General features: G+C 37.1%; 1 protein-coding gene across 1 annotated transcript; it reads left to right on the top strand.

Annotated features, from left to right (window-relative positions):
- Nucleotides 1–564: 564 nt before the first annotated feature.
- BRDT (bromodomain testis associated) lies at nucleotides 565–21,557 on the top strand (the record flags this gene model as incomplete). Its single annotated transcript, XM_082287578.1, has 19 exons — nucleotides 565–756; nucleotides 2,862–2,999; nucleotides 3,708–3,837; nucleotides 4,654–4,826; nucleotides 5,929–6,300; nucleotides 7,310–7,438; nucleotides 7,608–7,796; nucleotides 9,069–9,256; nucleotides 9,331–9,620; nucleotides 9,705–9,818; nucleotides 11,367–11,489; nucleotides 12,379–12,440; nucleotides 13,656–13,818; nucleotides 14,560–14,672; nucleotides 15,942–16,083; nucleotides 17,790–17,863; nucleotides 19,125–19,345; nucleotides 20,606–20,765; nucleotides 21,489–21,557. 19 exons carry the CDS (start codon nucleotides 565–567, stop codon nucleotides 21,555–21,557), a joined length of 3,042 nt encoding a protein of 1,013 aa, XP_082143704.1.
- Nucleotides 21,558–22,469: the final 912 nt, after the last annotated feature.

The following is a 22,469-nucleotide window of genomic DNA, read 5'->3' as shown; positions in this document are numbered from 1 at the left end:
TCCCTTCTAAGATAGATACTTTGGTGAAAGGATTAGCATTTAGCTAATGATGTGTGGTGGTGCAAATGGTATCCACTCTTATTAGCTGAAGTGTAGGCTTCAGGAGCTCAGAAGAGGTATGCTTTGAATGCTGAAATAAATGAAAATATAAGACGTGTGATCAGCAATATCTGATGGGATGATGCAGTTGTTGGAAGAGTGGGCCATATGCACTGTTCTGTCAGTGTGCTGATAACAGTAGCTGTCTACTTTATCATGACTTTTTCTGCACCTCATGAAATACTTCATTCTGTTAAAAAAAGCAGGCTATCAGATTTCTTAGGAGAAAGCTAGTATGCATTCGTAGACTCTAGGGGTGCAGTATATCCAAATATGCACTTTAAAATAAATGTCTTGCTTAAAACATAAAGTACATGCCTGGAGTTACAGTATTGACATTCTACAAACATGTGAACATGTAAACAGCATTAAATCTAGATGTCTTCACTGAATATTTCTGGTTTGTTCCCTTCAGGTTAAATGCATAAAGATCTTTGAACAAGTGGATATACAAACTTGCTAAAGATGTCTGTTCAAAGCCAACACCATTCCAGTATTATTAACCCTCCTCCACCAGAATACATAAATAACCAAAGTAGTGGATGTCAAACAAACCAACTTCAGTACTTACAGAGGGTGGTCATGAGAGCCATGTGGAGACACAACTTTTCCTGGCCGTTTCACCAACCTGTAGATGCAGCAGCACTGAATCTTCCTGTAAGAACCATTTTAGAATTGGGGTATTAATATGTAAATCGTGTCAATTAATGTTAAACAGGTTTTTTCTGATGCAAGAGATTTTGGAAGACTATTTTTGCTATTGAGCTGCTGTCATTAATACAAGTCTATGATAAAACTCTTTTCTTTCTAGAGAAGTGCTGCCTTTTTGCTGATTTTTCTGATCTGAAACTAGTAAATCAGTATTTCTAATGGATGATAATAATAACACTTAAACAGGCTTCTTAGAGTTTCTGTACATTGGTGTTCAGTCTTGTCTTCTGGTTTAGACACATTTATTAAAACTGCAAATGATGAGTATTTTCTTTGGCCTTTGAGTTTTTTAATATTAGGCAGCCTTAATGTCAAATTCATTATGATGGAAAATCAGATCTGATTGACCCCGAAGTAAACAGGCAAGTCTGGAACTATTTTGTAGCAGAGAAGTCATTAGACCTGTAGTATTTGTCAATTTCAAATCATTATGCTCTGAAGTTTCTAGAGGAAATAAATGTCCCTGCAAAAATATGGAAATAAAAAGAGATGTGGTTCTCATTATACCACAGTGGAAGAACCTCCTTCCATGAAATAGAAGATAGTATGCTTAAATGATTTTTCTGTATTGCCACGTGCATGTTATTTATGCTACAGCTTAATTGTAACAAAGTGCCTGACTACAATGTTTTGTGACATGTGATTTTAATTCAGGTATTTTTAGACTCCAGTTTTGGATGTTTTTCAGTCAAATGAAAATACAGGTTACTGGCACAATGGTATTTCAAATGACCTGGAAGATACTGCTCTTGGTAGATAAGTAGAAAGGTATTAAATAAAACCATTATATGTTCCCTTGGATTGTTTTCTTTTTTCCCCTTCCACCAGCTTAAGCATTGATGTTTATTTCTCACAAATTTTCAAGACTAATTCTGCAAACTCTGTTTAGAGCAGACAAAAGTCTTTGTCTGTGGCTGTTTCTTTTGACAAACGCATCTGGTCGGTTTGTACAAAAGCACAAAGTGACTATCACTCTGTGTCTTCTCTTACCTTTTTTCCTTCTTGGAAGTGGCTGTCAGTTCAGGCTAATATTAAGGGGCATTCCATCAGAGTTGTGGTACCATTTGCAGCTGGCTTCAGGCCAGTTCTGCCTCTCTGGATTTCTAAGGCAGCCTCTTGACTTCTAAGAGTATGTATTAGTTCAACCATTGCACAGTAACAAGCAAGCATCTGGCTCCATGGCAAGAGCAATAAAAGTATTTGCCCCCTTTGCATTTCTCCGCCAAATGTTAGAAGATGCAGAATGGACAATATTTAATTATTAATTGCATTTTTGTTTTGCTAAATTAAATAGCCTGCACTCTGGTGTAGTCAGCATTTCTATTTCACCAAAACAGATTGTTAGGATAGCTTTAGAACACTCCAGAAGTAGTAGTTACTTCATACAGTTGCAATGTATATGTTATAATGTATATGTGAACTTAGTGGAGATATTTCCATTCCAATTTCTTAAATGCTCCATCAGGGAAACAGCCTCACAAGGTTTTAGCTATGCTACTACAATAATCGTGACAGTTCCCATTCCAGCTGCCTTTCAGTGATATTGCCACATCTTCACTAGACCAACCCTAAGAGGAGAGCCAATATAGCCAGGTATAAAGTATTTGGTGGCAATTGTGAAAACTTGGTAGGTTCTTTTTGTTAGTGACTGAGACTTTGTTGAAGTTTGGATTCTTTTTCCTCTGTTCTGTAAACTGGAGTGCTGCTTTGTGTAAATGGCTTTGAGATAACAAATCAGAAGTGCATATACTTTTAATAAGTACTACTACCAGCACAGCTCTGGAGCCTATTGAAATAAATATTCTTTGGGGCTTTAAATGGTATGTTACATGGAAGGACAAGGACAAAATACAAGCTGAAGATTTCCTGAACACGTACTTTTTTGGTGCCTATGACTATAAGGGAATGTTTTCCTTTAAATAAAATATTGCTTCTACCATAATGCAATTCTCCCCTCTTGTAATTTAACTTTCATAACTAAATCTGTAAAAATCTTCATATCCTAATTTTAAGGTATCTGTTTGGTGACTTATTTTTTTCAATACCTACAGGATTATTACACTATCATAAAGAAACCTATGGACTTAGGCACCATAAAAAAGCGTCTGGAACATAATTACTACACAAAAGCTGCAGAATGTATTGAAGATTTTAAAACTATGTTCTGGAACTGCTACATGTATAACAAGGTATGTGAAACAGCAACTTGTACCAGTAACGGGTTCAAACAAGCACATGGTTATTAGAACATGCAGTAAGTTAGTTGACATTTTCATGATTTTTTTGAAACTATTTTCTCTGAAATGTTGGGGAGGTTTTTTTTCTAGGTTTGACTGAGGACACATAAGTGAAGTCTAGCTTGCTGTTCCAACAACCAAGTGCATAGTCTTTTCTGCACAATGATCCCTCATCCAAAATCTCTGAGGTTTAGCTGCAGAGCTCATGAACAGCAAGCACAATGTCACTGCAGTGCAAGTCTAAAGCTAGCAAGCCTGAGCCATGCTCTGTTCCTTCAACAAGTTTAACCTAATGAAGTGTGAGCACCTCCCTGTGCTTGAATATTTGTTGGCTGTGTCAGTATCTTTGAGCTTCAACAGCTTCAGAACACAGGAGTAAAAAAGGGAGTTGCAGATCTGCCCCCTTTGGCCTTTGCTGTAGAAGTATGCAGATGTAAAGGAGTTTTTTTCAGTGGAACAGTGGGAGAAAGAGTATTTCAATGGTAAAGTAATTTGCTTTAGAGTTGCAGGGGCAGGGATGGCAATGATTTCTAGACCTCCCGGGTACTGGTGGCTTTTTTCAATCTGTTGGGACAGAATTCTCTAGTCTGGTTGTTTCAAGAGATAGCTCCCAATACTGCAGCTTCTTCTTGACTGAATGCTACGGCCCATATTTTGCAGCCAGGTGATGACATTGTGTTTATGGCTGAAGAACTAGAAAAAGTGTTTATGCAGAAAATAGCCCATATGCCCCCAGAAGAAAGACTAGTGAGTCTCAATAAAGGAAAGAGAAAAGGAAAGAAGACAGAAGGTAAGGCTTGTGTTATATGCTGAACTTGTAATGTATTAAGCAAGCAAAACTGGAAGTAGGCTCTTTGTCACAACCCAACCCTGGAACAGTTTGGGTGTTCTCTACTCTTTCCAGAACAATCAGACAAATAACAATACTTCTATAAGGCTTTAGAAGCTTAAAAAAAAACCAAAACCCCAAGTGGTGGTTTGTTTGTTTGTTTGTTTTTTAAGAAAAGGAAACTGACTTCCAATTCAGAGACTGTCATGCCACTTAGCACTGTGAACATCTGTGGGAACTAAACAGAGTAAGAATGAAAAAGACATGAGTAATCTAACCAGCCAAACAAAACACAGAGAAACACTGGTCTAAACTGTTCTGAGATCTCAGTGGTGGAGATCTGTAATATTGCTAAGCAATATATGCAGATATTAACTATGCTTAGGAAACATGAACCTTCATGATGCAGTCTGCACCCTTTGCTGCTTGGTCTTTGTGTTTGTAGAAAATAACTTGATACTTTCCTTGGCAAGAACATTTTTACAATGTACAGAGTGAAGTATGATGCCTCTTTAATCTTTGGTCTGAAGTTAATCCACACTTTCTTGAAGCCAAATAATGTGTAACTTGGTACAATATTCTAGCTGAAGCACTAACAGTGCTGAGTAGAGGAGGATACCAAGGTTGCTGTAAGTAACAAACACTCTTGTTTGCATGTATTTGTCATTCATGTATAGAAGGGTGATTATGTTGACAACTGGTCAACTTGACCATGAAAGAAATAAACTGCAATATTTAAGACCTAACTTCTAAAATGTCCTATATTAAAATAACCAGAACCACAGCAGCCCAACCCTGGGACTTCAAATGAGCAAAGCTCAAATGAGAAACAAGCTGAAAGCAGTGAGCAGCCTCCAGTGATGACTCAAGAGCAACAGCAGGTTCCACTGGCTCCTTTGTCTGCAGCTCAGCTGGCTGCTTTAATGCCAGCTGCAGTCTCTATAACAAAAGTAAGTTTCCTCAAATAACTTTCAGAAAGAAAGATATTGAAATTGCTTCCTCGGGCACTGACGGCAAAACCTTAGGAGCCATTCTTATTGCTGTATCTTTTTGAAACTTTTGTTATAATAGAAGATAGTAAGAGATCTCTATTAAAATCTTCGTCTCTGCTAAATAACTGGGCCAGTACTAATTCTAGAAACTAAACAGAAATTGGGATGATTGCTTGGCACATCTTTCCTTATAAATGTGGTTTTAAAATGTTGCTCTCAAAGAAACAAAATTAATTTTAAGATGATAATTCTTGAAGTGTATTATTATATACACTTCTACACTTCTGCAGGCTTCACCTTAAGGATAAAGGTTTTAGTACTAAAATAAAGCTCTAAGTTCTATTTAATAACTTCTCATGTTTTCAACGTAAATCAAATGCTTGATTCTCCAAAAATTAGCATGTTTGCTTAAACACTGTGTAACTAGAATGGAAGGTGTTTGTAGCTCACAAAAGCAAAGCAAATTCTTGTTTACCTCAATCTGAGTTGTATGTGAACATACGAAAAACACTCCTGTATTGACTTTGTTTTGGTTTTGCTCTTCAGTGAGCAACAGGCACTTCTTCCAGACTCTCCTATAGTGTCTATCTACACTTCACTCATGCTGAGTCTGAACACTGATGACAAAGCACACATTATATGGCTTCCAAACCAAATACTAACCAAGTTAGAGAAAAACAGTGATAAACCATGTGCATAAGGCACTCAACCAGGCCTAAAATTAATTGCAGTAGTTTTCCCCCTTCCTATAGCTGTCAACTTGCATGTAATTTCATAACCTGCCAGCTTCCTGGGATCCTCACAATTGGCTAAAATCTGACCACAGCCTGACCTGCAGTACTTCTTCTTTTCTTTACATCTAAGATGGAGTCTGGTGTGCTGATCTTGTAATACCTTGTAGGCTTTTAGTCTAAGGTTGGGGGATTGCTGAATTCTGCTGTGACTTCAATAGCTGTAAAAGTTCTGACACTTTTTTGGACTACACACACATTAAAGAATAATCTAAAACTGACCATTCTCTTACTGTTCTGAACACCTGTTTATTTTTGTCTTTTCTTAGGCAAAAAAAGGTGTGAAAAGGAAGGCTGACACTACAACTCCTAGTACTTCAATAGTGACAGCAAGTGGTGAATCTTCTGCAATGTTTAATGAAAGAAAAGCTGTTAAAGCACATGGAGGTGAAAATGAATGTATGGTCACAAACAAGCTTCTGAATAGATCCTTTTCAGATTCTCAACAGCCACCTGGAATTATTAAAAAGTTTCAGTTGTCAGAACAACTAAAACATTGTAATGCAATACTTAAAGAAATGTTTTCAAAGAAACATGCAGCATATGCATGGCCTTTCTTAAAACCTCTAGATGTGGCATCTTTCTCCACTGGTGCGAACCAAGCCATTGCCAAATTTCCTACAGACCTAGGAACCATTAAAGTAAGTATGTTTCTGGGGAAATTAGACTATTTTTGTAATTACAAGGTTTTAAATCTGTTAGCTGAGAAGGTGTCATGAAAGCTGCTTCTCCTTTCAAAGACATAACAGGTCTAGAAACCAAATACATTTGTTTCTCAAACTTAGCCAAGGTCACTGAAGAAACTCTTCCGAGTCTCGTTGTGAGACATAGCCACACATAGTGGCTAATCTACTTATCTGCTGAACAAGCTAATATAAGTAGTGAGGGAATTATGATCTCCATGAAGCCCTTCCAAGCATTCTGCATGTTAAATATCTGTCTGTACACGCAGTGCTGTTGTTAATGTCCCATAAAACAAAATGCAATTCTGCCCACTTCTGCTTTTCCCTCAATCTCAATATTCTTGGTGAAGTGCCCTAGAACTTCTGCACTGTATGTTTACACGTTTCACCTTTTGAGTGGAAAGCACCCATTCTAGATGGAGATACGTGGACGGTGCTCTGTGAACACTGAGAGTATTTGTATGGGGTTAAACTATTTAGCCCACTTAAGCTCCATTTTTTGGGGGAATGTTCAATTTTAATAGTTTACTAAATTATCTTGAAAGCTGACTTGCACAATACAAAGGTAATTTCTCAATTTCTAGTCCATTAGTTTGACTCCAGCTGTTATGGAATAAGCTTTGTGTAAATACCATGTTTAGAATCAAAAACAGATGCTGAGTTCAGAGCCAAATAAAACCACCCAAACACTGTCATCTTGACCAAGTGCTGAAACTAGTACTACAAAGTCCTTCTAGCAATTACAATTAAATCGGTTTAAAAGAGGGGGGGGGGAAATCTCTTAACTTTGTTAAAGAGACAATGTTGAAATGAGAAGCAGGTATTTCCATAATGGTTTTTATAATATTTACTGTCTTGGTACAAGCTGAACCTGACTATATATGTTAAAATTCTTGTTCCTCCTTTCTTTCGGCTTGTTCATGGTGATACTGTCTACTAAATGTGCCTTAAATTTCTTTTCCTCTAGAAGAAAATGGATAACTTTGAATATAATGATATACAAGAATTTGCTACAGATGTTAGATTAATGTTCATGAGCTGCTACAAACATAATTCTCCAGACCATGAAATAGTTGCTATGGCAAGAAAACTTCAGGTGAGTTATCTTTTAAGTCAGACTTGAAAAAAATAGTTCATCTCATGCCCTGGTGTAGAATCTACTAATATTACTGAACTACTATGTTGCTGTGTAGTTCTACAAGTAGTAGCTGCATAATGCTTTTAGAAATCTGAAAAATATGCTGTTCCCAAACCTAACTCTTCAGGATGTTTTTGAAATGCACTTTGCTAAAATTCCTGATGAGCCTGTTGCAAGTGATCATCTGCCACAGCCTATGAGAGAAATGACAGAAGCTTATTCCAGTGAAAGTAGTAATGATAACTCTTCAGAAGAAAAATCATCTGAAGACTCTGAAGAGGAAAGAAAAGTGCACTTCGGAAAGCTTCAGGAGCAGGTAAGCATTAGTACTTAATATGTGTGACTAAAGATCTCTCTGGCAATGCCCCTTTCAATGGTTTATACCAAGGCTTAGCAACAAAAATCAGTTTTTAAAAGATTCTAGTAACTTGTCTTTTTAACACAGAACTTTATTCCCATTTGGAAGCACTGCCAAATGTTAAACGAATAGTGCCTCAACAAATGCAAAGTGGTTTTAGTGAACAATTGTTCTACTACTCTTGCCTACCACTTCTTCAGAGGACTCTCAAACTTATTAAAAAATAAAACTGTGTTCCTGTGGTATGAGAGCCTGCAGACGTTCCACATGTAGCTTAGTAGCATATTTTTCCAACAGGATAATTTACTTCATATGGTTAAAAAGCCTTATCCTTACCCTCAGTCTCTTCTGAGCCACACAAAAGTCATTAAATTCTACTTCACAAAGCTCAGTATGAGAGAGAAAACAAGGAATCTCATGCTAACCAGTGAAGCAAAGCTATGCTTCATATTAGGAGTGTGATGGGTGTTGCTTCTGCTTGCATGTAACTTTTTAACCTGTTGCTGATGTATCTATAAACTCTGGGGAAAATTAGCGTTTTTTCTGCTAGTCAAATGAGAGAGTTTTCAGTCCTTGTCACACTAGCATCATCAATTTATGAATGTAGGCAGAGGGAAATGTACAAGCCAACCTTCACAGTAGTGAGTTATTTCAGTGTGTCTGATTTCTAATCTCATTATCTGACCATCTTTCACTTAATGAAGTTGTGTGAAGCTCTTCTAAACTTAGTATGTCCCAACTAGCCATTTCATATTGCAAAATGAGATGTATGAGCCCAGTCCCACGTGCCTAATTCAGCGATGCTGTAGAAGTATAACCAAATAAGGCATTTATGTGCATCCCAAATGCCTGAAATTGAAGAGAGGCTTCTGGAAACCCCTACAGTGATTTTATTTTCTTTTTTTTTTTCTTTTCTTTTTTTTTCTTTTTTTTTTGGGGGGGAGGGGGTGGAGGAAAGTATTCTTGACAGGATGCTAGAAGGCACATGCTGTTAGAAATGTCTGAATAAAATAAACAGTCCTACATCTTCTAGATGCATAATCTGTGACTAAGATAAAACATAGTAAAATGTTTGGAAAATAAATCTGGTTTGGAAAGCAAATATCTTATTAATATCCACTCAGCTGCCACAAATTTACTGTGATATTTAGGACCAATTTATTGTTCCTCCTACATTGGCCAACATTATCAGGATTTTGGGGTTTTTTGTTTTCTTTTTCTTTTTGATAGCTTAAAGCTCTTCACCAGCAATTGTGGGTTTTGACCAAAGCATGCTTATCTAGACCAGAAAAGAAAAAGGGGAAGGCTAAAAGTAAGAAAAGAAAGAACAAGGAAAAAGCTGAAATAAAAAGCTTGATTCAAAAGAAGAAAAATCTGAAATACATGGAGAAGTCTAAGAAAAAGCTGTCGTTAAACATGTAAGCGTGGGGAACTTGTGTGGGTGTCAAATTATTTTAAACTGCTGTTACTGCAGTATACTTTTTTCCTGCAGTCAATCAAAGAAAACCATGCAGCAGATCTTGTTGGCACATAAGTCAGAAGATGAAGATGCTGCCAAACCTATGAATTATGATGAAAAACGACAGTTGAGTTTGGACATAAATAAACTCCCTGGAGATAAGCTTGGAAAAGTAGTCCATATAATACAGTCAAGAGAACCTGCACTGAGGAACTCTAACCCTGATGAGATAGAAATAGACTTTGAAACTTTAAATGCTTCAACACTCAGAGAACTAGAGAAATATGTAGCAACCTGTTTGAAGAAGAAACGAAGAAAGCAGGGTAGGTAGCATAAATGATGTTTTAAAAAGCCCACTAGATTTACTTTCTGGTTTGCTTTCATGTTAACTTCTGTTTCACGTGCAGATAAAAATACAACAAAGTCAAAAGAAGAACTTAATTCTGAGAGGAAACAAGAGCTAGAGAAGAGACTATTGGATGTCAATGGTCAATTAAACCCAAAGAAGGAGAGCTTCAAGGGTAATGTGGCTCTTACTTTTACTCATTTGCAATGGAAATAGCTTAAAGTGGAATTCTTCCCCCGGGCTTCAGTCCTGTTAGGCAGGTGGGGACTTACTCCTCAGAACAGTTGGGGTATTAAGCTTCCCACAGCTAGTCTCAAGATTCTTTCTATGTTAAGTGAGCTGGAGTCACAGCAGCAAATTTGGTCAGTTACTTGTTCTGTCTAAAGCAGCTTCCTTATTTCTGTACCTAATACTTTATTACAGGTAAAGATGGTAACAGCTTCAGAAATTGAGACACTGAACAGTTCTCTTATGCTAATATATGAAAACATGGTGGGACGTGTGGAGAGTCACACAGTCTGTTTACAATTCGTTTTCTGTGGTTTAGAGATGCAAGAATAACCAATTCTAGTCATACCTGTTAGGTGGCAGTGTCACTAATGCTGCCATGCTAACAAAACTTGTGTATCAGTGACAGGTGTGCTGTGTTATCTTAGACTTAAGGAAGTGTCCTAGGAGAATCAATTCCATTTTTCAGGCAATAATGCATTTCAAGATCAAAGCCAGAAATTCAGTGCGCACTTGAGCTGTACACTTACTGATGGCTCTCATCAGGGGCTGAGAATGGATCAATGCAGCTGATGCTGCTATTATGAGTCAAGCTGTTCCTCATTAAAAGAGTGAGTGCTATTATTGCCTGCCACTGGATATCTATTTAGCTCCTATGTAAAACCAGTTAGCTGAAATGATAGAATCATCTCTGGAAGACACAGGGACACTTGTATCCAGCATTAGCTCAGTCAGGTCTTCCTGTCTCGTATACATAATGGCTTGAAAATATCCTACAAAGAAAAGCTTAAAGAAGCAGCTGAAATCAATTATGAAGTACATGTTGTGAAGAGAGGGAAAGAAGCTGGCTCGGAAATTTTTACAACTGGTATCTGGCTTGTTTACAAGAGCTAAATCTGGACTCGTGTCCAGGGAAACAGGTATCCATGTAACTTCTCATTTTCAAAGCTTCTATCAGAGCAAAAACTTTGAAAAAGATTTGACTGCAAAATCATTATAAGCCAAGTAAAATCTACCCTGTAGATGAAAAATAGTCAGATGGTGGGGAGGTGGCAAAATATGGCAATTTGGGAGTAGTACACGTGGTTAGGAAAGAAGAGCTGACTGTAGATAAAGAACTCTACATCCAAGTCTGGCAGCAGCAACATGCACAGAAACAGGCTCTTAACAGCAGGAAAGCTTATGGGGGAAAATTACTTGAATTGTCTTAAGACTGTATAGTTTTAATCTACTTCAGAATTCTAAATTGTGTGACTACAGCTTCTCCTTGGATATTTCATTCATTCAACTAGCTTGCTGCTGGTAAATCCCACTCCTCTCCTTTCTAGAGGGAGGCCTTTGTTTTCAAGTCCACTGCTAAATTGACAGTACACAAGAAAGGGAAATAAGATGAACTCTTTCATGGGAGAATATGCCTAACAAGGTTGATCCTAGTCTTGTATATGAAGAATGCTCCATTGCAGGTTGCTCTGAATTCTTTCTTTTTCTCTTGCAGTTGAAAACAATGCTGAGTCAAGTACTGAGCCAAGCAGACTGAGTGACAGCAGCAGCTCCTCAGATTCTGGCAGCAGCACCAGCAGTGACTCTAGCTCCTCAGATAGCAGTGACTCTGAATCAGGTTAGAAAGTTTATTTTTGTGTTTGTGTAGGCAAAAAAATTTTATCTCTGTTAGCATCTACTGTTCCACATGCTTACCAAGGATTTTAGTTATCTTTCGTTTGGTTTCCTCTGCTCCATTTTGAAGGCTTAATTCAAATGCTACAAAATGAATGCCTTAATACTGAGATTCCAGGTAACACAAAACAACCAAACCCCACTACATCCATTCAACTTACAAGTGAAAATCTTTAGGGACCAAAATAAGCTAGCAAAAGGTCTGTGTATATAACCTGGATACTCAACTATTGGGCTATAGCTTATTCTTGTAGCTTTGATCCCTTTTTGAAAGTGTGATTCATTTTATTTTCATCTTCTGGTCTGCAGCATGAAGGGTGACCTGAGCAAGAAAAGTGCCTACAGCACTAACTGCAGAGCCAAAATCCACCCTGGTGCTTAAGTTGTTTCAAGCTTGTTTAAAGGATATTACAGCATCAGAACACTGAATGATGTTTCTCTGTACATAGAACTCTCTTTAGTTTTCTAGGGAAGAATAGATCTGCCAAACTGGAGGTCTACAGTGTTAGATCTCCATATGAGGTATAAGGTGAGATGAATGCTCAACTCTCTGCAGTGGTGGGGGGGAGCAAACACAGTGAATCAATGGCAATGAAGACCCTGATCCTGCAGGAATCCTTGTGGTCTCTTTTTATATCTGGGAGAAGTTCTCTAAACACATCAAGCTCAAGTCAATGTATTCAAGATAATGTTCCTTTCACTGTGAGGTTTGAATCTAGGTACAACTGCAACTCACACCTTGTATGTGTGAATAATGAAACATATGTCAATGACTGATTTGGTTTTTTTCCGTCCCCCTTTTTCTGCCCACCTCACCATATTTATGGTTACAGAAACCTGTTCAAAACAGACTGGAGCCAGGCAGAACTGTCCAGCTTCTACGGAAAAGTCTAAGGTAAACCTGGCTGGAATGGATATAGTATTTTTGCCCTAAACAAATAACAAAGTAATTACGCAAATAACTTCGTTAAGCAAAGTTATTTTTTAACATATAATGGTACTAGAAGTGATGCAACTTTATCAGGAAATAATGAATATGGCTTGAATGCTATGTGTTTTGTAGGACTGATTGATGTGAAGATTCACATGAGCTGTTTGTTAGAAGTAGCTTATGCATCTGTACAGGAACAGATATACTTCTGAGGCTTTTACCTTTTATAATCATTGTGGTGATTGTGTTTGATAAAGGGCAGAATGTTCCACATACCCCACCTACCCCCAAAAAAGACAGATACTCTCCAAATAGATCTGAGTATAGAATTGACCTAGCAAACAGTGCAAGCCCCACTTAAATGTTTTTCAATCTATTAATAACCTCACTTCTACACCTGAAAAGAAATAAATTGTACAATATACTCCTTAATTTCAGGATACTTTAATATTGCTTATTGCTATGGTATTATTAGAATTACCAGTAATTTTATCTAGAAATAATTCTTAATGCCTCTTAGATTGAATTGCTCTGTTACTGTGTTATACAGTGGGTGTTATTTCTTGTCAAGGTTAGCTGCCTTTAACAATTTCCCTTGAAGCTACCAGAGACAGAGACCTTGAATTTCAAAGCAAAATCACAGCAAAATCTTCATTCTTCTTGCAATAGACTTGCTTTCCCTTAAAGTATAGGAAACTAGGCTGCAAATTTATTATTCAGCTGCTCCTTCTGCATCTTCATAAGCAAAGACTCGGGGAAGGAATTATGCAACACCCTTTTTTTTTTTTTGCTTAAGAACTGCAGCCTCTGCAGTGACAGAATGACAGCAATAAACTTGAGAAAACAGGATCCAGGAAATGAGCTTCAGCTTGGTCAGTTGTAGCAGCCCCTTACTGACCTTCAGTAGCACCAATCATACTTGAAATCCTCACATTACATTTTGTTCTCAGGGGTTTCCTGTACCTGTCAGACCAAGGCAGAGCGTGCACTTTACCTCACAGCTTTTTGTCATCAAAACTCTTAGAAAATTACGGCTTAAGATCACAATACAAGGAGTACTGAATCCGATAAACGGTGGAAATGGGTAGTGGTGGGAGAAGAGGATCAAATAGCTATTAAAAAAAATTGGCTGTATTAACCACTGCAATCTCTTTATAGAGAATACCACTTTGTTTACAGAGGACATCCTGCAATGCTGTTCTGCAAGCACAGCCTTCCTCTCTTACTAGTAGCTTGCAAAATCATGGATCATCTGAACTGCAGCAGCAACCTCCCAATGCACCACAAACGTTTCAGTTTAGATCACTTAATCCTTCAGAACAAAATGCTCAGACTCTCTCAGGTAATACCTTTATGGCTATATTTGACTGCTGAGGAAAGAAGGGGTGTCAGTATGCCTGTATTGCCCAGCAAGCTTATCTTGGCGTTCTGGAGGTTAGCAAGTGGATAACTGAAAAAGTCCTTGCAGGGTATGGATTACAAAAGAGCGTGATGTAAATTAAAGCATGGCAGCACTGAGGATTGGCTAGGGGGTTCTGATTACTGGGGCATTTGTGGCAGGGCAGAGTAGTATTAAAACCAGGAGGTGTTCGTGCTTCCTTCCAATGAGATGGAAAAGGATACCTTAAGGACTTGGGAGTTACAGGAAGTGCTGAACACCTTAGGCAGGAATTAGATGCTTAAAACTGTCCCCACTATCCAAGTTCATGTCTGAAATCCCTATCAGCTGAATGTAAGACTTGGTGCCATAGGTCTTCTGAATTGATTGTTGTTGTCTAGACACATCAAATACATGAAGTTGCTTAGGAACTTGACCCAAGGAGATATTCTTTTCCCTCCCTCATTTCAAAAAGTCTAATAACATCAGACACTTCTGAGATTTTGGTAGAAGACAGCATGAACTGGTAGCTGATGAACTGAGAAATCAATTAAAAACTAATTAAAAATAACTCTCTTAAATCATGTGGCCAGAATGCATATCTTCATACTGAGTTACTCCACAGATCCGAACAGTGACCTAATTTTGAGATGTAGGACTGCATTTTGCATGATGGGGGAAAATCATACCCTACTTCTTTCTCAGGTATAATCACAGCTGTACCTGCTCTGCATGATGCCCCACACCAGCAAACTCCTCAGAGTACTCCAAAGACAACTCAGTCTTCTGTCACCCACTCCAGAAATGCTCTTCCAGAGGTGAATATGTGCTTCTCTCCAACGAATTAATTTCAAACAGCATCTTTGTATGTTCTTACCCTTTAAATAAGATGTAATATAACACTTCAGGCTTGAATTTGATGTGATGAAGGCCATTTAAGGTTTACAGCAAAAGTTTTCTAAAACCCGAATAACAAAGTGATTCTCATCCTTTAACAGGGCATTACTTCATTGCCTATTGGCTGCAACACAAAAGGAAAGCTTGGCTGATCAAGCTTATAGTGTACTATAAAGCTTATTTTATTTCTTTTTGGGGCTATAGCTTGAACTTAAGTAACCCTTGCACACTTCCAGGTTAAAAGTCCACCCTGTAAACCAACAGCTTAACAAAAGAGGCAGATTATAATGTGTGTTTTGGTTTTGTAGAAGTATCAATTTCACAGACTAAGTGATATTGAGGGTCTAGAGGCTATACTGGAAAAGTGTTTTGCTTTTCATACTTTTCCTAAAGCTATGGAAACTGGGGTTTTCAGGGTCTAGATGAGGTTGCAAAATATTCAGTCACTGTTGATTTCTGTCTTAATATGTTCTTGGAGAGTATCCTGGTTAGAAGGGCCTCTGTGGAACAAAAGAAGTTATTGATGTCACTGCAGCAAGATCACTTCCCTCCTAAGATGATGTGGTGTAAATTTTAGTTGCTTTAATCAGGCTGTAATAGCTTTCTTTTTGGCAATGGATAGAAACTACCTTTTGAATCTATGAGCACAAGAATGTGTCCTGCTATTAAGGATGAAAAGCAGCTCGCCCTTTCCTATTGGTGTCCACTGTCCAAGGTAGCATGTAATGCAAATTACGACTCAGGTTTGCGCAGCACTGCCCTCAGTTCAAGGGATTACTACACAGAGCAATACTGCACAGAGAAAAAATACCACTGCACTGAAGATCACAGCTACCCTTTACCCTGATCCACGAGCTCAAGTGCAGCAGGCTTTATGACAACCTTATTCTGCTGTACAATGTTAGGGGTTAAAAATCTTGTATCAGTTTCTCATGCTCTACCCACTCTATCACTTGGGATTGCTGAGCAGTGCATATTCTAAATCTGAAGTCTTGATGTATGAACTTGCTTTGGTTATCATAATATGAATGAAATTTATTTCTTCCCTGGTGTTTACAGAAACTGGAGCTGCAAGAATTTACTGCTCTAAGCTTCAAAACCTTTAATCCTGATGCTGTATAATAACAATCCTTATGTGCTAAACACAAATACTATGAAGAACATATTTTGAAGTCTAGCTTCTCTTCTAGGTATCCAATACCATTTTCCAGGTTGACAGTGCTGACTGGAGTAAACAAGCTGAGCAAACAAGACATCCAGACAAATCAAATAAACTTCAAAACAAGACCTGTGTGAGAACTGCTGATTTAACACCCATAAGTCAAGAACAAAGTATGTAATGTCATAATAAAAACTGTAACCATTATCAGGGGAGCAAAGTCAAAAATGTATATGGAACCGGTTTAAAGAAATGTATTTCTGAACACTTGTACATTAATCAGTTTGTAGAATAACAGTGGGTGTGCAGTTTTCCCTTGCTCTTTCTTTTTTATTTGCTGCTTTAAAAAAAAAAAAAGTGAAATTAAACAGATCTTTGGTTCTTGTTCTGTGTTAAAATATATAAAGAAAATTACTTTTTTATTTAAGAATTTAGCTTTCTGAATGTAGTACTAGGGATAAGTACCCCAGTCTTCCATGAAGTCTGAGAATTGATGCCTCAATCTGTTGAACTTTCCTGGCCTTTAACGTGCCTTCAGCTGAAGCTTCATGGAGCTCTTTTCCCAGGGTACTTTGTGTGTATTTTGAGTTATTATCTTTGGCTCTTGGTGACAAGGATCTGACAGTAAATCAATGCCAACAAGACTTTCACTATGGAATAAACTTGCAATTATTACAAGAATATTGGCCCTCTGAAAGCTGTATTCTATACTTCATACATATTTCAAAGTAAAGAATTGACTGAACATCCATGCTCTGTGTCCAGTATTACCAGAAAATGATTGGTTTGGTTTCTCCTTTACTCTTTGCCCTCTAGAACAGCTCTATAGGGAGGGAAGAAGCTTCTGAAAGCTTGATGAAATTAAAAGGCAGAGCCTGTTCACTGATGAACTCTCTTTTTGTTGCCAAAGAATAATGCTAAGTAGTTGTGGTGTATTAAAGCATTTCTAAAAATGGAGATTTAACTCTCTATGAACTTCTATTCATTTTAGGGTCTTAACACACCAAGCCATACATCTACTGCCCCCCTTTGCTTAGACTTGCAGCAGTGGAACTGTCCATGGCTTCGGCTAAGGATTTTCACTTATAAAGTTTTGAGGCTGTGAGGTCTTTCTGAAAACCCCTTTTATGAAAAACTGGCTGAGGCTTTGATACTTCAGAATTCTGGATTCAAACATTCAAAAACTTATCCTTTGCATAATAAAAAAAGGCCAACATGTTATGTGAAGTTTCTTATTAAGCATTTACCTAAACACTGAAACATCTCAAACTACAGTAGAAGATAAGATAAAATGTGTTGTTTATCTCTGGTTTGAAAATAGTGCTTGGGGTTTTTTTCCCCTCAAATAATAAAGTAACAGCATGGAGTATTTGTACAGCTGTAGGCTACTGGAAATGGGAGGACTAGCCCTTGATGGCTGACCTATTTGCTTTTTAAAAAAAAATAGGGTTGAGAGCTTTTGGTGAAATAAGTTTGCATAATCTATCAGGTACTCTTAAATAATGCTGGAATCAAAAAGATAGAGGGCTAGGTGGGGAGGAGAAGGAAGTAAGTGGCAAAGGGCTGTGTTGAGGCTTTCTGACCAAATGTTTTGAGCATTCTGCTTGAACCTCTCCTAGAATTAACCAGGAGTTAATTTCTCATCTGTAGCTGAGCTAACGATACCTTTCCCTGCCCAAAAGTGGAGAGAAGTGGTCCAGTTCAACTTAAGCTTAGGAAATGTTTGAAAGAATTTCTGTCTTTCTGAACCAAATAATAAACTGCAATGTAAGCTTTTAAGTCAATTCCTGGAATGACTAAAGTTTTATCATTTAGATTTGAGAAAAAATAGTTCATAAAGTCAACGTGATTGAAAAGCCCTTTTTAATTCTTCCATCAGGTCATTGTATACCCGATGATAAATGTAATGATAAAAACATATTAGAGCCAATGTCTGAACTTCTTCCAAGAAAGGTAAGTGTTGCTCAAGTTCTATTTGAGAAGAGGCTGAGTTTACTTATGAGGTTGAATAACTCCCTGACCTGGGATCTTCTCTAAAAATCTGTTATTTTACAATTAGAGTATTTAGTGTGCAATAGGCCTTGGACATTGTTATAATCTGTACAGATTTATCTCATTTTTAGTGCTAAAAGCAAACAAATCTATGGACTCCCTTTATTTCAGAAAGTAAAGTATATAAGATACTTTTATATATATATATAAAATAGTATGCTCATGTTGTCATATTAAAATATGGCTTGTTTCATCTAGTTTTAATATTTAAACAAGGAGCTAGTGTTCCTGGATCTAGTTCTGATATCCAAGTTACTAGTGTGCTTTCCCTTGCTGATCTAGTAACAAAAGAGTAATGTGGAATATAGTCTTGGTGCTATTGGAAAACCTATTCTGAAAAAAGACAAAGCATTTTTAATGACTAAAAGTATTTATGACAGTTAAGCAAAGTATTTCCTAGCATACAGTAAGTAAATGGAAGGACAGAGATATTTTCTCATCTACTAAATTCTTCTCGTGTAACTAGCTATTTTAAAACATTAGATCAAAATTACTAATAATGGATCATGTGAATCTCTGGACATAAAAAGTTTTCTATATCATCTGTTGTACTAAAATATTTCTAGGATTTTCCTTTAGGCACTTAGCTTTCAGAAAGCTATTAACTAACATGTTGAATTCAATTCCAAAAATACGTATTTCGTTCATAAGAACATGCTTCTACTAGAAGCAGGATTTCTTAAGAATGCTGGTTTTATTCTGGTTTATGCTGTGAAGAAAATGCCACAGGGGAACAAACAAAACCCACAAGCCTAGTATAAAACTATTGTTATGTAAGGATTACATATAGAGGATAGATGGATGCTCTCTGTATTAAAACCTTGTCAATGGACCTTGTGTAAACTCAGCCTTGTGAATTCATGTTTTCTGAAATGAAAAAGTGGAGAGGTAGACTTAAATGGTAAGAATAGCTACAAATGCTAATGATTGCTGGCATATTGCCAACAACTCTCAAAATTGATGAGAACGCATATCAAAGTCTTCTCAGATTGCTGTGTTTGCACTAATATCCTGCCAAAGGAAGGATATTCTGGTGTAGATATTTCCAAACAGGCCCAGCCAAACAACACTGTGCTAATGTAAGAATTAAGCAGATAAAAGATGTCAGTAGTTGCAGCATATTTTTTCCTCTTCTGTGTTTTCCTTTTTCTAATAACTTCAGGATACAGAATTTAAGACTATTGATTCCTGGGTAAGCCTCTGTAAAACGATGAAGATTCCAGCTCCAATAAAAGCCTCTGCTGAGAGCTTCAATCAGTTCAGGGATGCAGTATTAAAGAGGACTGGGCAAGTGCAGGAGTTAAAAAGGCCTCTGGTGCAAGCTGAGAAGGAGCTGCAAAATCTTCCACAAGAAAACAAAAGGTTTGTAACCACATATGTTATGTGTTATGGTTTAAGTGTTATTCTGGTTTTTGCCTGTATGGTATACTGGGTGGCTTAGTTATTCATGAACAAGTGTTTTGGATTAGGTAATTGCCACAGGTGAGGTGAAGCTGGGGAGCCATACCACTGTAAGCACAACTGCACATCCAAAACGCTGTTAGTGTGCTTAGTGTGCGTCGGGTTTTTGGTTTTTTTTTGTTTTGTTTTTTTTTGTTTTGTTTTGTTTTGTTTTTTGTGGTTTTTTTGGGGTTTTTTTTGTTTGTTTGTTGTTTTTTTTTTTTTTTTTTTTTTTTATGGAGGACTGTTTGGTTTTTGTTTGGCCATTAAGGTGAGGGTTTTTGGTCCTCTGGAGCACTCAATGCCTCTGGTCATGACCAGAGTTCACATTTATCCTCAGTATCTTATTTTCCTTGTTGCTCTCCTAAGGGGACACAGGATAACATAGTCTTTGAGAGCATGGTATTAACATAGTTATGCAGGGGTTCCAGTGTGCATCATTTCAGACAGTAGAATTCTTTGCATTGCTGTAGAAAGGCACCTTCAATAAGCCCCTGCTGTAGTATTCTTCCCTAGTTGTTTGCAGCCCATTTTAGGGAATGCCCTGAGGCCTATGGTCATGCTGAGTGGGATACGGGACCACCTACCAATTACTGCATTGCAGTAATATAAAGAAGTATAGACTTTGTTTGCCACCTTTTGGAAACTGTTTTTGCAAGATTTCCCTCTTCAGTAGTCTTGATTTTTCTTGTCTGTTTGACCCTGTGAAAGATAAATCTGAGCTGGTTCCTAATTCTCCTGCACTTGCCCATTCCTGGTTGTATCCGAATAAGTCAATTGCTTGGATTGTTTTATTTTAATAATCAGAGCATTTGAGAGACTTAAGAGTATACTCCTGGTTCAGAATTTAGTGAAATCTACCTCAAGTAATTGGAGAGGATGAAGGTAAAAGAAAAATATCACAGGCCAAGAAAGTAACAGAAAATCAAGAATTTCAAAGCAAGTGTATGTAAGTTTTGTGTAGCACATCTATAAATCCCACATGGACACAGATTAGAAATGGACACAGGAAACATGAACCTACGACAGCCCAACAGCTGTGTGCACATAACTCTTGTGAAGGGAAATCACTATGAAACAATGTGAAAGAGAACCACAGTTTAAGTGCTGGGCACTGATTGAAATTATTTGCAGAATTCTATCAGGTTGTTATGAAAAAAAAGAACTTTTATCCTATACTGATTTCTTCTCCTGCTTTTAAAGGGACCATGAAAGCACAGGAGTGGATGCCATGGCAGCAACAGACTGTGAGCTTGAAAAAGAAATACATAATAGCAAACTGCCCAAAGCTCAACAACATATTCTTGATCAAGACCGTAACTTGGCTAGAAAAATGGAACAAGAACGCAGGAGGAAGGAAGCAGTGAGTTGCTGACTCTTGCTACCTGATTTTTTTTCAGCTTTATTAGAGAATAAACAAATATTAGGTCAGGTCCTTATTTCAAAGGATCTGAATGATTGAAAATGACAGAACTATACTATCTGAAGAGTTAGTCCAGAAAATGCAAAAGGAAACTCAAAGTAAGTCTTCAGGTGGCATCATATGAAAAGCTATCTGCTTGGTCTTATTACTCCCATAAGCTTAGAATAATTGTGTGGTAAAATAAAATTCTGAGGAGGAATTGCCACCCTCTAAATAATTTCCAGCCTTCAGTCTTGCAAGCTGTCCATCCTCTTTAATGTGTTCCATGTCAACAAAAGTGCTAGTCAAACTGTTCTGGTGTGAAATACCAAGCCTGAGCCTTTTTTAAACTATCTGGTTTTATTGGTGAAAGTAATTAATGTTTTTAATTGCTACCTTTTTTAGATTAAACATTTTTTAAAAATTCCTGGTGTTGTATAATGGAACGTAAGTAGCAGTATGAGACCTTGCTGGATTCAGGTAAGTTTGACTGAAGCTTTCATCCTTCAGCTCTTTTCTGAGGGCTTCAACAACAAGCACACTCAAATTTATCATAATAGAGAAGCCATACATTTTTTGAGAAGATGTGTTTATAGTTTTTCCTTAAATCATTAAGTATTTGACCTGCATAGTATTCATTAATGTCTGACTGCTCTGAAAAGACACTTGTTTGCTTTCTTGCAGACAGCTTGGATAATTGATGTGAATCTGCAGAGAGATATTATGGCATCTTTCGAAGAATATCTTGAGTGAAAGCAGTAGTTTATATAGAATTTAACTTCAAACTACTACAAATAGCACAATTTTGTACCTGTTAGGATCTTAAATGTTAAGACTGCTTTAAAGATCTTCTCTAAAATGCTTTGTATTAAAAGCTTTTTCATTAATACCTGAAGTGTCACAAGATTTTTTTTTTTTTCACTGCTTGTTTGTAACACGTAATCTAGTCTGCTACACAGTGGAATGGAGTTGTTAATTTGATTATAGTTTCATCTGTTGTGTATATATGGTATTAAAAAAATGATTTTTACTTTACTGTGACACACCTGCACAAAATCTGGGCTGTGACAAAAAGATCTCTTTAATAGTGGTACTGTCTAAGGAGTGTGTAACGTTACCTGTAATCATAAAAAAAGCTTCCATGAACTCTATAATTTCAGTAGTAAGTCTTATGTACTTGCATGTCTTTTAAGGCCCAGATGTGTTTAATGTATTTTATGTTAACATTTAGCTAAGGGTGCAAACATGTTTACCACAATAGTTCTAGTTCTTCTCAGGAAGAAATTATCTAAAACAACTGGCTCCAGTTTGAAAGATTTTCTGATTAATGCAAGATATTATTAATGTTGAAAAATTGTCTGAGGTAGAAACTGGAATGTAAAAACCATACATTCTTGTTGATTATATACAGCTATGGGAAATTAACATGGGACTAATGAAATACTGTTTTATAGAATTAATACCAAAACACAACGTGTATTAGAGAAACTCTGGGTGGAAGGGGCCCCCTTCAGACAATCTAGTCCAGTAATCTCCAAACCCATTCTGTCATGTACCCCATCATTTAAAAATTTTAAGCATGGACCCCAAGACATGTACATTTATTAATTTATAAGTTATATACAACATTTCACTGTACTAGTATATTTTTTATATTACATTATA

This window comes from Coloeus monedula (assembly GCF_965178545.1).
Source record: "Coloeus monedula genome assembly, chromosome: 9".
NCBI lineage: Eukaryota > Metazoa > Chordata > Aves > Passeriformes > Corvidae > Coloeus > Coloeus monedula.
The sequence above is the reverse complement of the archived record's forward strand: the minus strand, read 5'-3'. Positions and strand labels throughout refer to the sequence as shown.